General features: G+C 45.1%; 1 protein-coding gene across 1 annotated transcript in view; it reads left to right on the top strand.

Annotated features, from left to right (window-relative positions):
- The window catches only part of Dnah11 (dynein, axonemal, heavy chain 11), a 316,147-nt gene that overhangs the window by 209,199 nt on the left and 89,496 nt on the right, over nt 1–17,452 (top strand). Inside the window, exons 56-60 of the mRNA XM_087554982.1 lie at nt 3,593–3,826; nt 9,278–9,424; nt 13,708–13,821; nt 16,404–16,547; nt 17,200–17,382. Of these exons, the coding sequence (XP_087411108.1) occupies nt 3,593–3,826; nt 9,278–9,424; nt 13,708–13,821; nt 16,404–16,547; nt 17,200–17,382 (822 nt within the window). The remainder of the gene's footprint in view (nt 1–3,592; nt 3,827–9,277; nt 9,425–13,707; nt 13,822–16,403; nt 16,548–17,199; nt 17,383–17,452) is intronic.

Below are 17,452 nucleotides of genomic sequence, written 5' to 3'. Positions count from 1 at the left end.
CTGCACTGTTTACCTCTCTATCCCAGCCTCAAGAGAAGGACCTGTCCTTACATGGGTGACAGGCTGATGCTGAAGCCTGTGGTTAGATCCCAGAGGCCAGGCTTTCCCTTGCTACATTTGTGCTGTTGTTTAGAAAACATGGAAAAGAAATGATACAAAGTAACCATTTTTGTGGGCAGGAGAAAGCAAGGGGAACATAAGCATTTACTTAATTTTTCAGACCTGGAAATGTAACTAGGTCCTAGGATTCAAACCTTGGTTCTTCCTTATCAGTCTTTATGTTGGGGTGAATGAGCTCTGTGAAGAGCTTAAAGGTGCTCATGGAATATTGTTCCTCTGTTTTAGTGTTAAATTCTCTTTAACAAGCCTGAATATCTAATTCAGTCTTTTACCAACCCACAAAAGAGTGAATTATAAATAATAGATTTTGTAACTTGGTAGTTTGAAATTTAATTTCAACAAATAATTTCTGAGAAAGCATTTCAAGATTCCCTACAAGGCTACCACATCATATGTGACAACATTGTCCTGACTTTAACTAAAACAAACAACAAACTCTTTTTTTTTTATTATTATTAACTTGAGTATTTCTTATATATATTTCGAGTGTTATTCCCTTTCCCAGTTTCCGGGCAAACATCCCCCTCCCCCCTCCCCTTTCTTATCGGTGTTCCCCTCCCCACCCTCCCCCCATTGTCCCCCTCCCCCCAACAGTCTAGTTCACTGGGGGTTCAGTCTTAGCAGGACCCAGGGCTTCCCCTTCCACTGGTGCTCTTACTAGGATATTCATTGCTACCTATGAGGCCAGAGTCCAGGGTCAGTCCATGTATAGTCTTTAGGTAGTGGCTTAGTCCCTGGAAGCTCTGGTTGCTTGGCATTACAACAAACTCTTTAGTCTCTTCTGTTTTTTCATTTGCCTTTTTTGCAAATCCAAATTTAATTTTATAAACAGATATAGTCTGTTTTGCTGTTCTTGGAAAGAAATAAGATATTCTTTTTTATTAACGGAATTTGCATTCACCCCCAGCTGGCATTCCCAACAAGGGCACTGGGCACTGGCTTGTAGAGTGGCCTCCTGAGTACTTGGTATGGCAGTAAAAGCCAGTGCCTGAGAACCATCCCACCAGGCACCGTAGAGTTTATGTTTCTATGTTTACAGCAAGCTAACTAAGAGACTGGAAAATAAACATTTCTTTCTTTATTTGAGGAAAAACCCAGTCTTATCTGTGCATTGCATTTTGCAACAGAGACAGCATGGCTTCCCAAAGCAATCCTAGCAGGAAGGCCATGGATTTAGTGCCTGCATAAAGGCACTCTGCTTATTTTTATTTTTGCCTTCCCCACTATTGGCTGCAAAAGGACCACAAAGTGTTGTCAACTGGTCCCCCTGAAGGGACAAATCTGGCAGAAAAGATGGTCTTGCCTGCGTCTCTGGAAGTGTGAACTGTGCAGGGCTGCTGCAGCCCTCAGCAGCCCCTCTCCGCCCCCCTCAGAAGAAAACTGGAGATAAATGAATGGCAGAATAAATAATTTATGCTAATGAAATTACTGCAATTAGTAGTTCTACAATGACCCTTTTAAAAGCCACAGCTGTTAATGTCAGGAAGTGCTGTCACTACTGACCTTATCATAAGAGAAAGTGACAAATTGAGAATGCAGGGAAGACCAGTCATCAAAGAGGTCTGTTCTGGAACGATTAGAGTTTTCTGAAAAACAGTGTGAATTACACCCAGCTGCTCCCTGGCTCCGTGAGACTCCCATGCTGAGCCATTTTGTTAAGCCCGATAACAATAGTTATTTTGCCCCATTGAGACAAGTTGTGTCGGGCCACTTCCAGCTCTCCCGGAAGCCACTCTTTCCATCAGAGATTTACAAATGAAACTGTTGTTAAAAGGAGCATTCAGGGCTGCAGAGGAGCCTCCTCATAAGGATCATGGTTGGGCAGAAGCCAGGTTTTTTTTTTTCCCCCTTTGTAAGGAGGTTACACTTGGCTGGGGAGGTGTTTGTCTGTATCCTAGGAAGGTATGTGTGAAAGTTCTTGTCAAAGCAAGACAGGACGGGAGCAGGCTTGTGCATAGTTATGTGGGATGGAGCCAGGCTCTTTTGAAAATAAAGTCCTCAGGGAAGTATGATGCCTGTGACATTTATAGACACTCATAAATTTTATTTTCTGAGTCCATTAATTGCTAACACTCAAGCATCTTGGATCCCCTGGAATCCAATACAAGTTTTGTGACCCTGAGTTTTGCTTGGAATACACATTCTTTCAATGACTAGCGAGACAGATTTGTAATCTATCCAACCGTGCACTTTATGTGAAGGTTTTACCTACGTTTGGGGTTCGCTGTGAGGTTAGGAATCTGCGTATTTAAGGACACGGAAGAGGAACAGTCCGCTGTTCACTTTGCAGTGCTGTTCACACGCACTTCTGGTTGCAATATTGATGGTCCAGGTTTGAAGCGTTTAACTGCATCATCGGCCACTTGTGTGCAATTTTCCTGAAGCTGCCTGAGCGTTATTGACAACACTTTGGTAAATTATGTGTGACTTTCCAAAGAGTTGGTGTAGCTCATTTAATTCATATTAATTGATTTTTAGGCTTCCCTTGATTAATTGAACCAGGTTCATCTTGTACAGAATGCAATAAATAATCATTAGAATGAGGGAGATGTGGCTGTACAAATTAAAAAGTTAACTAGTCCAGAAGTCACAGAGGACACACGGAAGGGACAGCAGACGATCTGCAGGGACTCTGTGTAGGGTGGAGGGGAGTAGAAGGGGTGGGAGGTGGGGAGGGGGAGGGGTGGAAAGTGGAGGAGGGGGGAGGGGTGGGAGGTGAGGAGGGGAAGGGGTGGAGGAGGGGAGGGGAAGGTATGGGGGAGGGGAGGGGTGGGAAGTGGAGGAGGGGGAGGGGTGGGAGGTGGAGGAGGAGGAAAGTGTGGAGGAGGGGTTGAATGGGTAGGGTTGGGGGAGGGGTGGGAGGAATCAGGGGATTCCTTGTGTTTGTTTTATTGTTGATGTTCACTTCTCCAGATAAGAATAGAAATGACTATCATATTTTCCCCTCAGAATGAGTGGTTTGGATAGTTTGCCCACCCCTTCAGTTTGAGATGGGTTCCCATAAAGATCTTTTTTCTCTACTTGTTTTGTGCCCCCCACTTTGGAGTGATTATTTTTGCCTAAAGTTCAGCTTGAAAATGGCATCTCCCTCCCTCAAAAGCCTCCCTCCAAATACTGTCATGCGTTCTTTTCTTTCCTTTTCTTCCTATGCACTTGATAGGTAAAGATCAAGTTGTGAAGATTGGGACTTAGTCTTTTCTGTTGGCTTCTGGGTTTTGGTTGAGACCCACACAAAAACATCCTTTGTCCTCCGTAGCACAATGGTGAGGAAGGCCAAGCGCTTCCCAGTTATCCCCCAAGTACTGTGAGTGTCTCACAAAGATGAAGTAAAATTTCCTACTTCTACTGCAATTCTTCCCGGCTTAAAAAAATACTGTATAATTTTGATGTGTGTGGCTTTTTTCCTTTTATTTTTTAAATTATATTTTCGTCTTGAAAGGATTTCGTGAGAAATGCGCTGTCTATGTTTCAGCCACAGCACAAAGATTCTATCAGCCTTTTCATGGCGTATGTTCACACCAGTGTAAAGGAAGTAAGTGCCTGGTACTACCAGAACGAGAGGAGGTACAACTACACCACCCCAAGGAGTTTCTTAGAACAAATATCACTGTTTAAGAGCCTGCTGAAGAAGAAGCGAGGAGAGGTGCAGCGGAAGAAGGAGCACCTGGGGAATGGAATCCAGAAGCTGCAGACCACGGCCTCACAGGTGTGACCAGGGGACAGGGTGTGACCAGGGGGAGTTCCACGGGTGTGATCAGGTGGACAGGCCTCAGAGGTGTGACCGAGGAACAGGCCTCACAGGTGTGACCAGGGGACCAGCCTCAGAGGTGTAACCAGGGGACCAGCCTCAGAGGTGTGACCAGGGGACCAGCCTCACAGGTGTGACCAGGGGACCAGCCTCACAGGTGTGACCAGGGGACCAACCTCAGAAGTGTGACCAGGGGACCGGCCTCAGAGGTGTGACCAGGGGACCAGCCTCAGAGGTGTGACCAGGGGACCAACCTCAGAGGTGTAACCAAGGAACAGGCCTCAGAGGTGTGACCAGGGGACCAGCCTCAGAGGTGTGACCAACCTCAGAGGTGTGACCAAGGAACAGGCCTCACAGGTGTGACCAGAGGACAGGGTGTGACCAGGGGACCAGCCTTAGAGGTGTGACCAGGGGACCAGCCTCAGAGGTGTGACCAGGGGACCAACCTCAGAGGTGTGACCGAGGAACAGGCCTCACAGGTGTGACCAGGGGATCAGCCTCAGAGGTGTGACCAACCTCAGAGGTGTGACCAAGGAACAGGCCTCACAGGTGTGACCAGAGGACAGGGTGTGACCAGGGGACCAGCCTTAGAGGTGTGACCAGGAGACCAGCCTTAGAGGTGTGACCACGGGACCAACCTCAGAGGTGTGACTAGGGGACAGGGTGTGACCAGGGGGAGTCCCACGGGTATGATTAGGTGGACAGGACTCAGAGGTGTGACCAAGGAACAGGCCTCACAGGTGTGACCAGAGGACAGAGTGTGACCAGGGGACCAGCCTCAGAGGTGTGACCAAGGAACAGGCCTCACAGGTGTGACCAGAGGACAGAGTGTGACCAGGGGACCAGCCTCAGAGGTGTGACCAAGGAATAGGCCTCACAGGTGTGACCAGAGGACAGAGTGTGACCAGGGGACCAGCCTCAGAGGTGTGACCAAGGAACAGGCCTCACAGGTGTGACTTAAGGGAAGGCCCTCACAGGTGTGATCAGAGGACAGGGTGTGACCAAGGGACAGGGTATGACCAGGGGACAAGCCTCAGAGGTGTGACCAAGGAACAGGCCTCCCAGGTGTGACCAGAGGACAGGGTGTGACCAGGGGACCAGCCCTACAGGTGTGACCAGCGGAGGCCCTCAAAAGGTGTGACCAAGGGAATGGGCCTCACAGGTGTGACCACAGGGACTGACCTCACCTCACAGGTGTGATGGGGGTAGGGGAGGCCTCAAAGATATGACCATGGTAAGGGCCTCTTTCTGAGAGAAGCTTCTGTTGCTCACAGAGAACTAGGCTTCTTTGTGGGGGTTTTGGGGCTTTTTGGTTTTTTCTTTCTTGGCTTTTTTTTTTTTTTTGAGATTATCATATCATCACAGCATTTCTCCCATCCCTCTCCTCCCTAGAGACCCTGCCTTACACCCATACACCCTTTCTCTACTCTCCTTCAAATCCATCGGCATTTTATTTTCACTAATTGTTATTGAATGCATGTATGTATCTACATATATAATTCTAAATACAGCCTGCTAAGTCTGCTGACTGTCAGTTGTATAAAGTTTTCAGTGATCGTTGGGTGCTCTCTTGAATCCAACTTTCCTTGGATGCTGGGACTGAGGCTTCATGGGCTTTCCCTCATCCACTCGGGTATATTGTTTGGTGTTATTTCTTGTTCAGCCTGTGTTCAAGCAGTCATGCTGGTTGAGTCTTTATGGGTATAGTTCTGACATTAGTAGGAGACACAGTCTCACAGCAAATTCCCCAGTCCTCTGGCTCCCCCCAACCCCCAACCCCCCACTCCCCCCACCCCCCCACTCCACTCCACCCCCACCCCCCAGCTGAGGACCAAACCCAGGGCCTTGTGCTTGCTAGGCAAGCGCTCTACCACTGAGCTAAATCCCCAACCCCCCTCTAGCTTTTTAAATCTTTCTTTCCTTTCTTGCACAATGTTCTCTGAGCCTTAGGTATGGGAGCATTTTTGTAGACTGGGATCCACACTCTGTGTTTTGATTGGTTGTGGGGTTTTCTAGTGGTCTCTGTCTATAGCAAAGAGAAGCTTCCTTGTGAAGAGTGGAGACTACACTTTTCTGTGGAGGTAAGGACATATGTTTATAAACTGTTGCCCCTAGAGAGGGAAGGTAAGTCCTTATTGTTGAAGGCACTATGCAGCTCTCAGACGCTCCTGAGGAGGAGCTGGTCTGAATGCCCCCTTTCTGAGTACTCCTTTTCATGATCCCAGAAAACATAATGCAAGTGTGCAAAGGTGGGAAGGAACTACCAATCCTCCCTATCTCTGATGCCTGTGAACCACATTAACAACTAGCATGGCAGGATGACTCTAAGGACACATTAATAGCACACATCCCTTGGCAGGAACCAACAGCTTCTAATATGACTTAAGAACTGCTTAACAAGAGTGATGCCAGATCCCCAGCTCACTGCTCAGTGCTAGTGGAGCATGCTTATTGGAGGAGAATCTATAACCATTCCTTTACTAAACTAGCTTAATCACTAGGTTCCCCTTGAAGCAACGTCGACCCAGTAACCTAGGATGTCTAGTTTTGTCTTGGACAGTTTGAAGACCGGGCCACACACCGTTGTGACTTCTGAGTAAGGAAAGGATTTACTAGTTACTTTTTGCCTGGCTGGTTTGAGGACACGCCTTCTGTTGGGGTTTAAATCTCAGGCCTTGTCCAGATAGTACACTCCAAACCAACATGGTTCCACATGGAGAGGTTTAATGAGAGAAGAAGAGTAGAAGGGGGGAGGAGTAAAGGCCAGCCATGAGAGGGAAGGAGGGGGTGGGGAGAGAAGGGACAGGGAAGAGGGCAAGAGAGCAGAGAGAGCAAGAGAGAGAGGAGGGGCAAGCAGCCCCTTTTACAGTCAGGACTACCTGGCTATTGCAGGTAGCTGTGGGGTGGAGCTTAGAATACCAGCAACTTCTCTTCCCTGTCTGAAGCTGTGCAGAGCAGTGTGGATTTAAAGGGAACCACTTCCATCTCCTCTCTGGTCCCTGACTTCTTAGGGACTTGTAGTCAGGGATTTTAACATGTTGCCAGGATGGACGTAGGATTTTCTTGTCGTCTTTGGCATTCAACCCCAGCGAGGCCATCATGACCTGACGGAGGACTGTGGAGCAACTCTTCAGTTCCTTGCTTCTCCCTGACCTCAAGGTCTACATGCCTATTTTAGTTACCAGGTCTCTCAGATGCCCCACTCTATCATCAGGCCCCTACTGTGTCGGAGTACGGCATCCCAACCTGAAGGGCGAATCAAGACTCATTACAGTGTCAGAGTCTCATCTTGTTGCTAAAGCGCCATTCCAGATTCCCCTGTTGAGAATTCTCTGTTTAGCTCCGCATCCCATTTTTGGATTGGGTTATTTGGTCTGTTGGTGTCAGAGTTCCTGTTGAGCCAAGAAGATGAAGAAGTTGTGTGTTGTAGCACTTAGGTCCCTTCCAATGATATCCCACACTGAATCTATTGACTTTGTCCCAGGAAATACTAGTGTTGTCACTCAAGCTAAGCTGTCTGTTTGCTTGCCTTTGGCAAAGAAAAATAATGTCTCTACCACACTTAGAGTTGTCTTCCCAAGTACCAGAGCTAAACGCAGATAACATAGAATCTTGGACAATCCTAGAGGTGTTGATATCTTAGCCACAGGGGAAAAGAAAAAAGCCTATGGTTTCTTCTTATGGAAGAAAAAGGAGAAGGAGGAGCCAGGCCACTTTCTTTGCCTGGGCTACCTGGGGTCTCATCTGTTCCCCTCTGCTAAAAACTATAGGAAAGAGCTTTGCGAAGATACATGAAGCCTTGGGGTAAGGCCTGTAGCTAGATCCTTTTTGTTATGTTTATACTTGGAACACTTTTAATATCATAAGGGTGGTTGGGTGTTTAATAGTTATTTGACAGTTGTGTGAAAATCAATTTATTATGTAAGGGAGGTATGGTTTCCCATGTGGAGACTTGAGGAATCTCGGAGTGTAGGACAAGAATGTACTTGACACAAAGTGCCCTTTTCTCTGGGTTCGCCTGCCTAAAGCAGGGTTGGCTAAAGCTGGGTGTGTTTCAAAGTCAGCTGCTTCCCTAGAAACTGTAAATAGGACTTGAAATGATATCCTGCCTCATCCCTTTCTCTGAAATGACTGCAGCACAACAGAAGACTAGCGTCAATGGCTACGAGAGCAGAGAGGCACACGTGAACGCACAGAAAGGCCAAAACTCAGTCCTAGTTTAAACGGCAGTGGGCACACCATAGCTGTGCTGCTTGTGCAGAGTATACACTGCCGTGTTTGGATGGGTAGGGATCAAACAAACCTACCTGGACACAGCACAGTGGGATGTGTGCCACAGACAAAGCCTCTCGAATCTTTATTGAGTCAAAATACTTACTTTGCTCTTTCTGTCTATGAGTTTAACTTGGGGAAGGTAGGAGAGAGAGAGAGGGAGGGAGGGAGAGAGGGGAGGAGACAGAGAGAGAGAGAGAGAGAGAGAGAGAGAGAGAGAGAGAGAGAGAAGTTATTCCTATTTCATATCTTGGAGGCAGAGTCTGAATCCTTTGAAGTCACTCTCCAGTTCTGCTTTCTTTAAATATAGTCTTAGGGACCACTCTTAGGGACCACATGGCACCTGTTGATCCCAGGAGAATCTCAGCTGAAAATGGTCAGAATCAGTCATTTTAGCTGACACATGTGTTGATGTCACAGAAAGATTGTTCCTCAAGAGTTAAGTGGACTGTTCAATGGTGAGCCAAGGGTGAAAATGCACACATGAAGAGTACACTGGGTTTCTATAACCTGTGCCTCGTTGGGCCCCAAAGAGCACACACAGTCCACGTTTCTCAGTAATGCTTGGTTCTGCATTGGATGGTCTGTGTGGCTCTACATTAACACCAGAGATGAATAAATGAAGAGAATTGTTTGTGCTAGATGAGAGGACGAAAGACCAGCCAGTTGGCACCACAGTATGAGGCCAGTTACTCTGCAATCAGAGATGGCTCCTGCCTTTACATCATTGAAGCTTACAGCCGTTTTCCCTCAAGAGTACAGGCAGGTGTCACTAAGCCCATGTTCCATTGCCTTTGTGATCTTGAGCCTGAATTTAGAGCCAAGAAGGAAAGAGGAGTCCTGAGGTAGCAAGTGCTCTATACACAGGTTTGTTAGCACTTCCCTGAGCATACAGGTTTAGAATCCAAGATAAACTTCTGCTCAGTGCTGATACACAGTAATCCTGCGAAGCTGTATTCTGCTTTGCTTGTGCTACCAGCTCTCTCAGTTTGGGCAAATGGGAGTGGAAGTGGAATCTGGATAGAAACAGGTGCGAGCTAAAAACTGCTGGGGACAACACCACCCCCCTCACCCATGCCAAAGACTAAGCCACGCTGTCTTCAGAAGTTGCTACAAAGTGACGACTTTTCCTTTCAGGTGGGAAATCTGAAGGCCAGGCTGGCCTCTCAAGAAGCTGAGCTGCAGCTCAGAAACCAGGACGCCGAGGCCCTGATCACAAAGATCGGGCTTCAGACGGAGAAAGTGAGCCGGGAAAAGGCCATCGCAGATGCAGAGGAGCGAAAGGTCAGGCTCATTCCACCATTTAGAGTGCTGAGCTATATTTAGCACAAAATAAACCTTTGTAGGTGAACAATTTTGAACAACTTCCTCTCCAGGGAGCACGAAGTCTAAGGAATTATTATCGTTACACATGTAACAGCATTTCACACCATGATTACCACTTGACCTTTCTTTACATCATGCATTTCCCCAACCTTTTAGCTCTTTAATGATATGAAAGAACAATAAATACTGAGCTCATTCAAGCATATAATGGATGTGGATCTTGCACATCAGGCCTATTTGTAATACAGTAAAGGTCAGGGAGTCACCTCGGAGGTTTCTAAAGGTTTCCAGTTTTTAGGCAAATTGAACAACTCAATTGTTAACAAAGCCCATTCCGTCACTTTGCGAGATGGTTTTCAAGTTTTCCAATTTTAATGATACAACTAGCATTCACTCACTCTGAAGGCCTAAGCTAAATGTGTTTTTCTTGATGGGAACGAGCCCTGGCATTCTGTACGATGGTTTGCTGATGGAAACAATAGCCTTCCAGGTTCCCTGGGTGCTGTTTTCTTCAAATTTGAGTTTCTAGCAGCTCCAATACAAATAAAACTTCACAATCTTCACTAAGCAAAATAGAACATAGTTCTCGTGGACCTGGTTTCCTGAAAGATATAGAATAAGGAACATAAATACTCATTCATTAAAATTAATAAACACTTACCACCAATTGTTATTTGCAGTAAAAGATTACAATCAGGGCTATTTTATTAAAAACTGAAAATTGCTGTAATCTCATAACTGTGAACTGGTGGCTGTTATTTTGCATGTCAGTGTACCAGGAAATCTGGGTTTTTCTAGTGCCAAGTAGCTCTTACATAATCAAAAAGTTTAACCAAAGGTTTGGAAAACACATTTAAAAGCCTCCAAACAGGTAAAAAAATATGACCCAGCACTCTTGAAGCAAATAATAAACGCATTTGACTCAACCAATAAGTGTATCATACCTAATTTTGGTGAAGTATTTCCACCAAGATTCAGACATGTGCAGAATGTCTCTAAAAGTATATTACATACTTAAGCAATCAGGTTTCATAGGTGGTGTGATTACCAGAAATTAATCCCACCCACAGGACCTATTTAAGGTATCACACAGATATGTGATGGTCTAGTACTTATAATTACTAATAATTATTAGCTCATCACCATAGGTACCTCTTGGAAATCTTGAAATTCAACAGGATTTGAAAAGGTTTATTTCCCCATCTTTTCATGTAAATACCTAAGGTAAAATTACCAGCATAAAGGAAGAAAAACATTTTAACAAATTATAACACACCCGATAAGTTATTTCATGAGGTTTATTAGACATAAAAAGAAATAATGTTTTATATCCAGTATATACCAAGAGGTATAAATAATGTTTACGTTTTTCATTTTGTCATTAGAGCTTAATTTTATTGTATTAATTTGTGTGTGTGTGTCTGTCTGTCTGTCTGTCTGTGTCTGTGTGTATATGTGTGTCTGTGTGAATATCTGCATTTATTTCATTGCTTTGGTTTTGGGGTGATGGGCACTGTCCTGGGATCTTGGGAATGTTTGACTATCATGGACCTTGCAATGGGAAAGCAGTGTGTTGTTTTTACTGGACCAGACTGAAAAGCTTAAGCAATAAGCTATTTTTTCAAGTTCTGGAAGCTGAGATCAGGATCCAAGTATTGGCTGATTAGGTTCTCCTGAGGCTTCTCCTTGGTTTGCCAATGGCTGCCATTTCACTGGGTCCCATCTGAGCCTTTCCTTTCCTTTGTTAATTTTGATGTCTGGTGGCCTTTGACATATTGAAAAATCATCCTTCCCTAGGGATTACTAGAAAGATTGGAGTAGGGCTCATCTTAACTCTTTTTCACTTCTTTACCTCTGTGCAAGTCCTGTCTCCAAACGTAACCCCATGGTGGGATGCATGGCCAAAGGTGTTGACAGAAGAACTCTGGACGAGTTCAGTTCAACCCTCCCAACCCCACCCCTTTTAGACAGAGTTTCATGTGTTCCTAAGCTGCCTTGTCCCCACTCTACAGCTGAGAATGACCTTAAACTTCCAATCCTCCTGCTCACAACTGTGAAGCATCATACTTGGTTTATGCTGTGCTAAGGATCCAAGCCAGATTTCAGGAATGCTGGGCTAGCACTCTGTTAGCTAAGCTACATCCCCAGGTCAGCTTTTAACAGGAAATTCTGGAGAATCTGTAGCCAACATAGATTCTTATGAAAAATCTCAAGGAGCGGTTGATTAGTAGATAGCAGAAAATGTGTGGCGTACCTGGAGATGGGACTATCTCCAATTCCCTGCCGTAGTGTCATGGCAGAGAAAAAGAGGCGTCAGAGGTGGCACATGCAGCTGTTGCCCTTCTCCTAGTTGAGCCTTTCTGATCATTGCCTTGCAGTCGTTCCACAGAGGGAACTGCCTGCTGCAGCTTGGTGAGTCGCGAAGATCTGCAATCTCTCTAGTGTGTGTGTTGCAAAAGGTATTAGGAATGAAAAGTGAGCTCGCCAACATAGAACCCCTTCTTTGTTTGTGGGATTTTTTTCAAGCAATGCTACTCTGCGAGTAGCCTAGGAGTCTAAAGGGCAGTGGGTAAAAGGAAAGGTCCTCCCAGTTTCACTCGGCGCCAAAAAAGTTGATGAGACCAAAGAAAAATGATTTTACATGATGTCACTATAAATGTCGTAAGGGACACTGGTGAACGCATATCTTTATGTGATATGAATATACTCAAGATGCTAACTCCCTCGAATGCACGCGCTCTGACTGTGATAGTGTTCTCTAACGCAGTGTCAGTATCGTGTGCAGAACTCCAAAGCCCACTTTTGGCCCTGTTCTCAGGGTGTGCTTTTGAAGTTCTTAGTAAGCACGCAGAGTTTTCTTGTTTACGTTAGCAGTGGCTGTGTGTGTGTTAGCAGGAGATCACGTATCTACCCTGAACCAATTATGCTCATAAAAGGTAGAGTACACAGCAAAATAATGGTTAATCAGGAGAAGGCTAATTACTACTAATGAAGCTGCCGCAGACAACATAATTTGTTGTGAGCCGTGTTTAATTTGATGGTGTGGTTGAACCTGTTCATTCCAAACACATCTGAAGAAACGCACTTTTGTTCCAACTTCATATCCCACAATCACTGTCACCCTGAGAACTGTCCCACCAGGACTTGATCCTGGTGCCCAGTGCCACAGCTTGAAACTCAAACCCGCTGGGGATAAAAATTCACTCAGACTTGGCGCTGAAATTCTGTAGCATTCTACGAGGGGGAAGATAGAACTCCAGCCTGGAATACTGGGTGAGCTCCCCAGCACAGCCTCCCATAGGAGATAAGGTAGGTTATATAGGAAGGTTTATACAAAGCCCTGTCAAGAGGACAAGCAGGTAGGTGTCAGGGTATTTATTACCCAAGAAACACTTGGGCACATTAATGGCTTCTTAGTAATCCTTCTTGTTTTTTTTTTTTTTATAAATTCCTGTCTGTGGTTATATATGCAGGCCATGACCACAGAACAAAGGATCTTCTGTTTTGAACAAAAGGGCTTCACACACACACACACGTGTGTGTTACCTTCATTTATATGTGCTCAAGTGAGTGTGTGTGTAGCAGTGTGAACATGCATGTGCGTTAAAGACCAAAGACCAACCTCATGTGTCAGATCTTAGGAATTAACCACCTCGGACTTTGAAACGAGGTCTCTCACTGGCTTCGAGCTCAGTGGTTCAACTAGCAGATAATCCACAGGAATTATGTTTCTACTTCCCATGTGATGAGATTATAAGCCCATACCACCCTGTTTGGCTCTTTCATGTATGTTCTGAGGATCAAATTCAGGGCCGTACGCTTCACTGTAGCAAGCACTGTATTAATTGAGCCAATTCCAATGTTCTTGAGGGAATGGCCAGCAAGACTGTTGAGTGAAGACTATGAACAATTAGGTGGAGAACTAGCTTTCTAGTCCAGGCAAGATTATCTCTTTATGTAAGAAGTCCCAAGGTTAGGTGAAATATAAGGAGAAAAGTAGGAAACAGAAAAATGGCTGCTTACTCTCTTGTCTTGTCTTGTGTTTAATTATTAGTGGCATCTTACAAGCAAACGACGCTAAGCCCTTTTAGGAGCATTTCAGTATCGAGTGTTTCTGTTTGTGGGTTTATTATTATATGTTTACAGAGTGCCTCAGAGTGCCTCAGATCAGTCTGTGCTTTGTTGGAGATCTCTGAGGTGGTAATTGGGGGTGGGGATCTCTAACTGCCCTCTCTGATCAGGTGGCCGCCATTCAAACTGAAGCGTCCCAGAAGCAGAGGGAGTGCGAGGCTGACTTACTCAAGGCTGAGCCCGCCCTGGTCGCTGCTACAGCTGCACTCAATACACTCAACAGGGTAAACTGCTTTCTTACTGCTGGGATCTTGTTAAATAGTCAAGGGCTGTGAGACTTTGAATAATGGAACAGAGCGAGTGGCTCAGGCAGCCAGAAGCCTTCCAGAAGGACAGAGCACACATATCAAAGTTAAACAAACCTTTGGGGCCACTTGTACTGTTCCCCTTCTTCTCCTTACCCACAGTATCATTCTGTAGATCAGTGGGTCCTAACTCCATTTTTCTGATTTAAAAGTGGAAGCACAAAACATCTCTTCCTCGAACCGAGCTGAATCTCAACGGGGAGGGGTCCACGAATGCTGAACGGTGTTTTACCTACTGCTTAATTCCCTCAGTGCAGAACGTGGACTTACAGACAATGGAATTAGTGGTTAAATTAGATGAAATTGAGGAAGGATCCTCTAGAGCAGGCATTTGTACCAGTTGCCCACTGCACCCCACAGGAACACGCTGTCCTCTAGACTTCTAAGAGGCGCTCTAGTGAGCAATGGTTGAATGCCTCCAGTCTTTGATATTGTGTGCGACGGAGAACTAGCTAAGGAGTTCTTTATTTCCTCTAAGACCCCTGTATAGTGCCTGCAGTGGGAGCAAAGAGCCCAAGATCCCCACCATTTCCCTAGCTTTTCCTAGAGGAAGACCACATGAAGCACTCCGGTTCCTATGAGAGAGAGGAGAGTTCAGCACAGGGGATGAGGGAGACAGACTGCGGGCAGTGTTATTTTTAAAGCCTGTAGATAATCTTCTCCTGAGCTGTTCCAGGCCACCAACAGAGAGAATCCAAGGAAATTGCTAGGCCTGAGTTTCTTAAGATTCAAGTCTTAAAGGTAAAAGGATCATGATTTCAGAAGAAAATCCTCAGTTCCTTTTCTGAGTCTCTTTTTGGGGTGTGTATATGTGATAATTTTGCCCAAGAGCCTTGTAAGAGCTTTATAGTATTATCATAAAACTGAAAAAATAAGAGCATAACTATACCGGGAGAGATTATTATGTGCTTATTCTACTGCCCTAAAGTGATATTGCTAAATATTAGTGAGCCTAACAGAAAATGTTCACAGTGAGTAAGTAAAAATGCTATAAAATGAGAAAGCCATGATTCATTTGTTTGAACAGAACATTCATATACATGGATAGAAATGATAAACTGAAAATAGAAAAGTAACTGATTACCTCTGACTTACGAAATGCTTATTTCTTTCTAAAAGTTTGCAGATTTCTCTCTAAAGATATGTATTCTTTTAATGTGAGAGGGTGCAGTAAAGAAACTGCCAATGTAACCTGAGAGAGAGGGGGGGCGAGAGAGAGAGAGAGAGAGAGAGAGAGAGAGAGAGAGAGAGAGAGAGAGAGAGAACACAGCCAGAGTTATCTAGAAGAGTCCAGAGAGAGCAGGGAGAGAAAAGAAGTAGACTGAATGTGGCCAGCCCCATAGCCACAGCTATCTGTGACAGAAGGAAAAAAAACCAGAGATGGAGAATAGAGGGAGCCCAGTGAGGGTACCAGGGGTCGGGGTGGGGGACCTTGTCTTTATAGAGAGAACAGAACAGTATCTGGGTGGAGGAAAGGAAGCCTGCCGAGGCAAGAAGCCAGCATGCTGGGGTGGAGGCTTTGAAATGTGCAACAGGTCTTGTGATGCTAAAGGTCTTGTGATGCTTGGAGGCCACCATGGGCTTAGACATGCAGCCACGGGGGCCATGTGTCCTGCCAAAGGTCAGGGAGCTGACTCCTTCAGGCAGATGGGAAATGGAATTCACAAGTTCCTGAGGAATGCTGTTTTTTAATCTAACAGCCAGAAACCCTCCTACAGTCCAGGTAGAGCTTGAGCAAACCAGTATCACCTGCAATGTAGAACTGGGTGATGAAAAAATCCTAGCTCTCTGGACCCCAGCATTCCACTAGCATTCTGCTCTGTCTTCTGTGCCCATTCTACTCTTTGTGTAAATAGATTGTTTTGAGTAAAGGACCAGAATTACATTTGGTTTTGCTCTTAGATCACGTATTATGGAACCAAATACTTCTTATAGGTATGAATGCCTGCCCCAGCGGATCATCCCTTGATCTCATTCTGCAGTTACATTGTCCATGAGTCAGCGCTCAGCACTGAGGGAATTAAGCAGTAGGAAACAACCATGGACCCCTCCCAGTTGAGATCTACTGTGGTTTAAGGAAGAGATGTCTACTTACACATTTAAAACAGAAAAACAGAATTAAGACACACTGACCTGGAGAATGATATTTACAGGAAAGTCTGATTAAAATACAAGTACATTACATAGAATCCACACATAACCTATACATGCATGAAATCTCATGGATTCTATACCTGGGGCTCTGCAGGAATGATATTTTCTTTTCTCTTGAAAGCAACAGAATTGCAAGGTGTTTCCAGAGTATCAGAGAAGTGTCCAGGTAGAACTAAGGTCCCTGTGACTCCAAGGTAGAAATCCCAGCCTTACAAAACAAAACAAAACAAAAACAAAAACAAAAAAACAACCTGTTAGAGAGAGGGGGGTGGGTGTGAAAGTCAGCTTGGAAACTGAGTGCCCCAGAACCCCTGGTCCTGAGTGTCTCTATAACTGCTTTGTTTCAGGTAAACCTCACAGAACTGAAAACCTTCCCCAACCCCCCAAATGCTGTTACCAATGTAACTGCAGCTGTGATGGTCCTTCTGGCCCCCCGAGGCAGAGTGCCAAAAGACAGAAGTTGGAAAGCAGCCAGAATCTTCATGGGAAAGGTATGATCAGCTGGAGTGGCAGGAAGAAAATCTCAACCACTTACACAGTGTTCTCATTATAGATATACTTTGACAGCAAAAGATATTTAAATCAATTTTAGGTCAAAAGACATATATCTCCATAGCTGGTCAATGTCAGCAGCCACTGCTCCCTAGACTGTTGTCTAGCTTTTGCTGGCCAAGTTGGAGGTTTGCATGGGGCGGTGGTGGTGTACCTAAGTCAATGCCAGCAGCAGGTGGAAGGTTGCTAATTATCTGCAAAATCATGAAAGAGGCTAAGTGTGGGAGGGAGAAAATTACACGGATTTCTTAGGCTGGAAAGAAAATGTTACTAATGTACAAGGAAGTGAAGCAGAGGGGCTTTGGGGTATGTGTTTTCCCTTTTCTTCCCTGCCTTTCTTTTCTTCAAACCGTGAGCACCTCCTGTGCTGGTACAGAATGTTTTACCCTGGGATAGGAGAGGTTTTAAACGTGTCCATTGCTAATTCTAACTTCGTACTGTAAAGGCTGAAAAAGCCAAGCAGTGGGATAAATGCAGCTTGCCAATTGTGCCTTTGTGATGCAAGTCCTAAAAGCTGATTTTAACTTTTGATCTTGGAATTTTCTCTGCAGCCAGAATGGGCTCATTGCAGCAAGTCTTTTCGCCTTACAGGTTGATGATTTCCTACAAGCGTTAATTAACTATGATAAAGAGCACATTCCAGAGAACTGTCTAAAAGTAGTAAATGAACAATATTTGAAAGATCCGGAGTTTAATCCAAACCTGATTCGGACCAAGTCTTTTGCAGCAGCTGGTCTCTGTGCCTGGGTCATCAACATCATTAAGTTTTATGAGGTAGCCGCCTGTCTGATACTGGTTTCGGGTACTGTCCACCAAAGGCTACAGAAGATCAATTTCTAAAATT

This window comes from Rattus norvegicus, chromosome 6, assembly GCF_021556685.1.
Source record: "Rattus norvegicus strain SHRSP/BbbUtx chromosome 6, alternate assembly SHRSP_T2T, whole genome shotgun sequence".
Taxonomy (NCBI): Eukaryota; Metazoa; Chordata; class Mammalia; order Rodentia; family Muridae; genus Rattus; species Rattus norvegicus.
The sequence above is the reverse complement of the archived record's forward strand: the minus strand, read 5'-3'. Positions and strand labels throughout refer to the sequence as shown.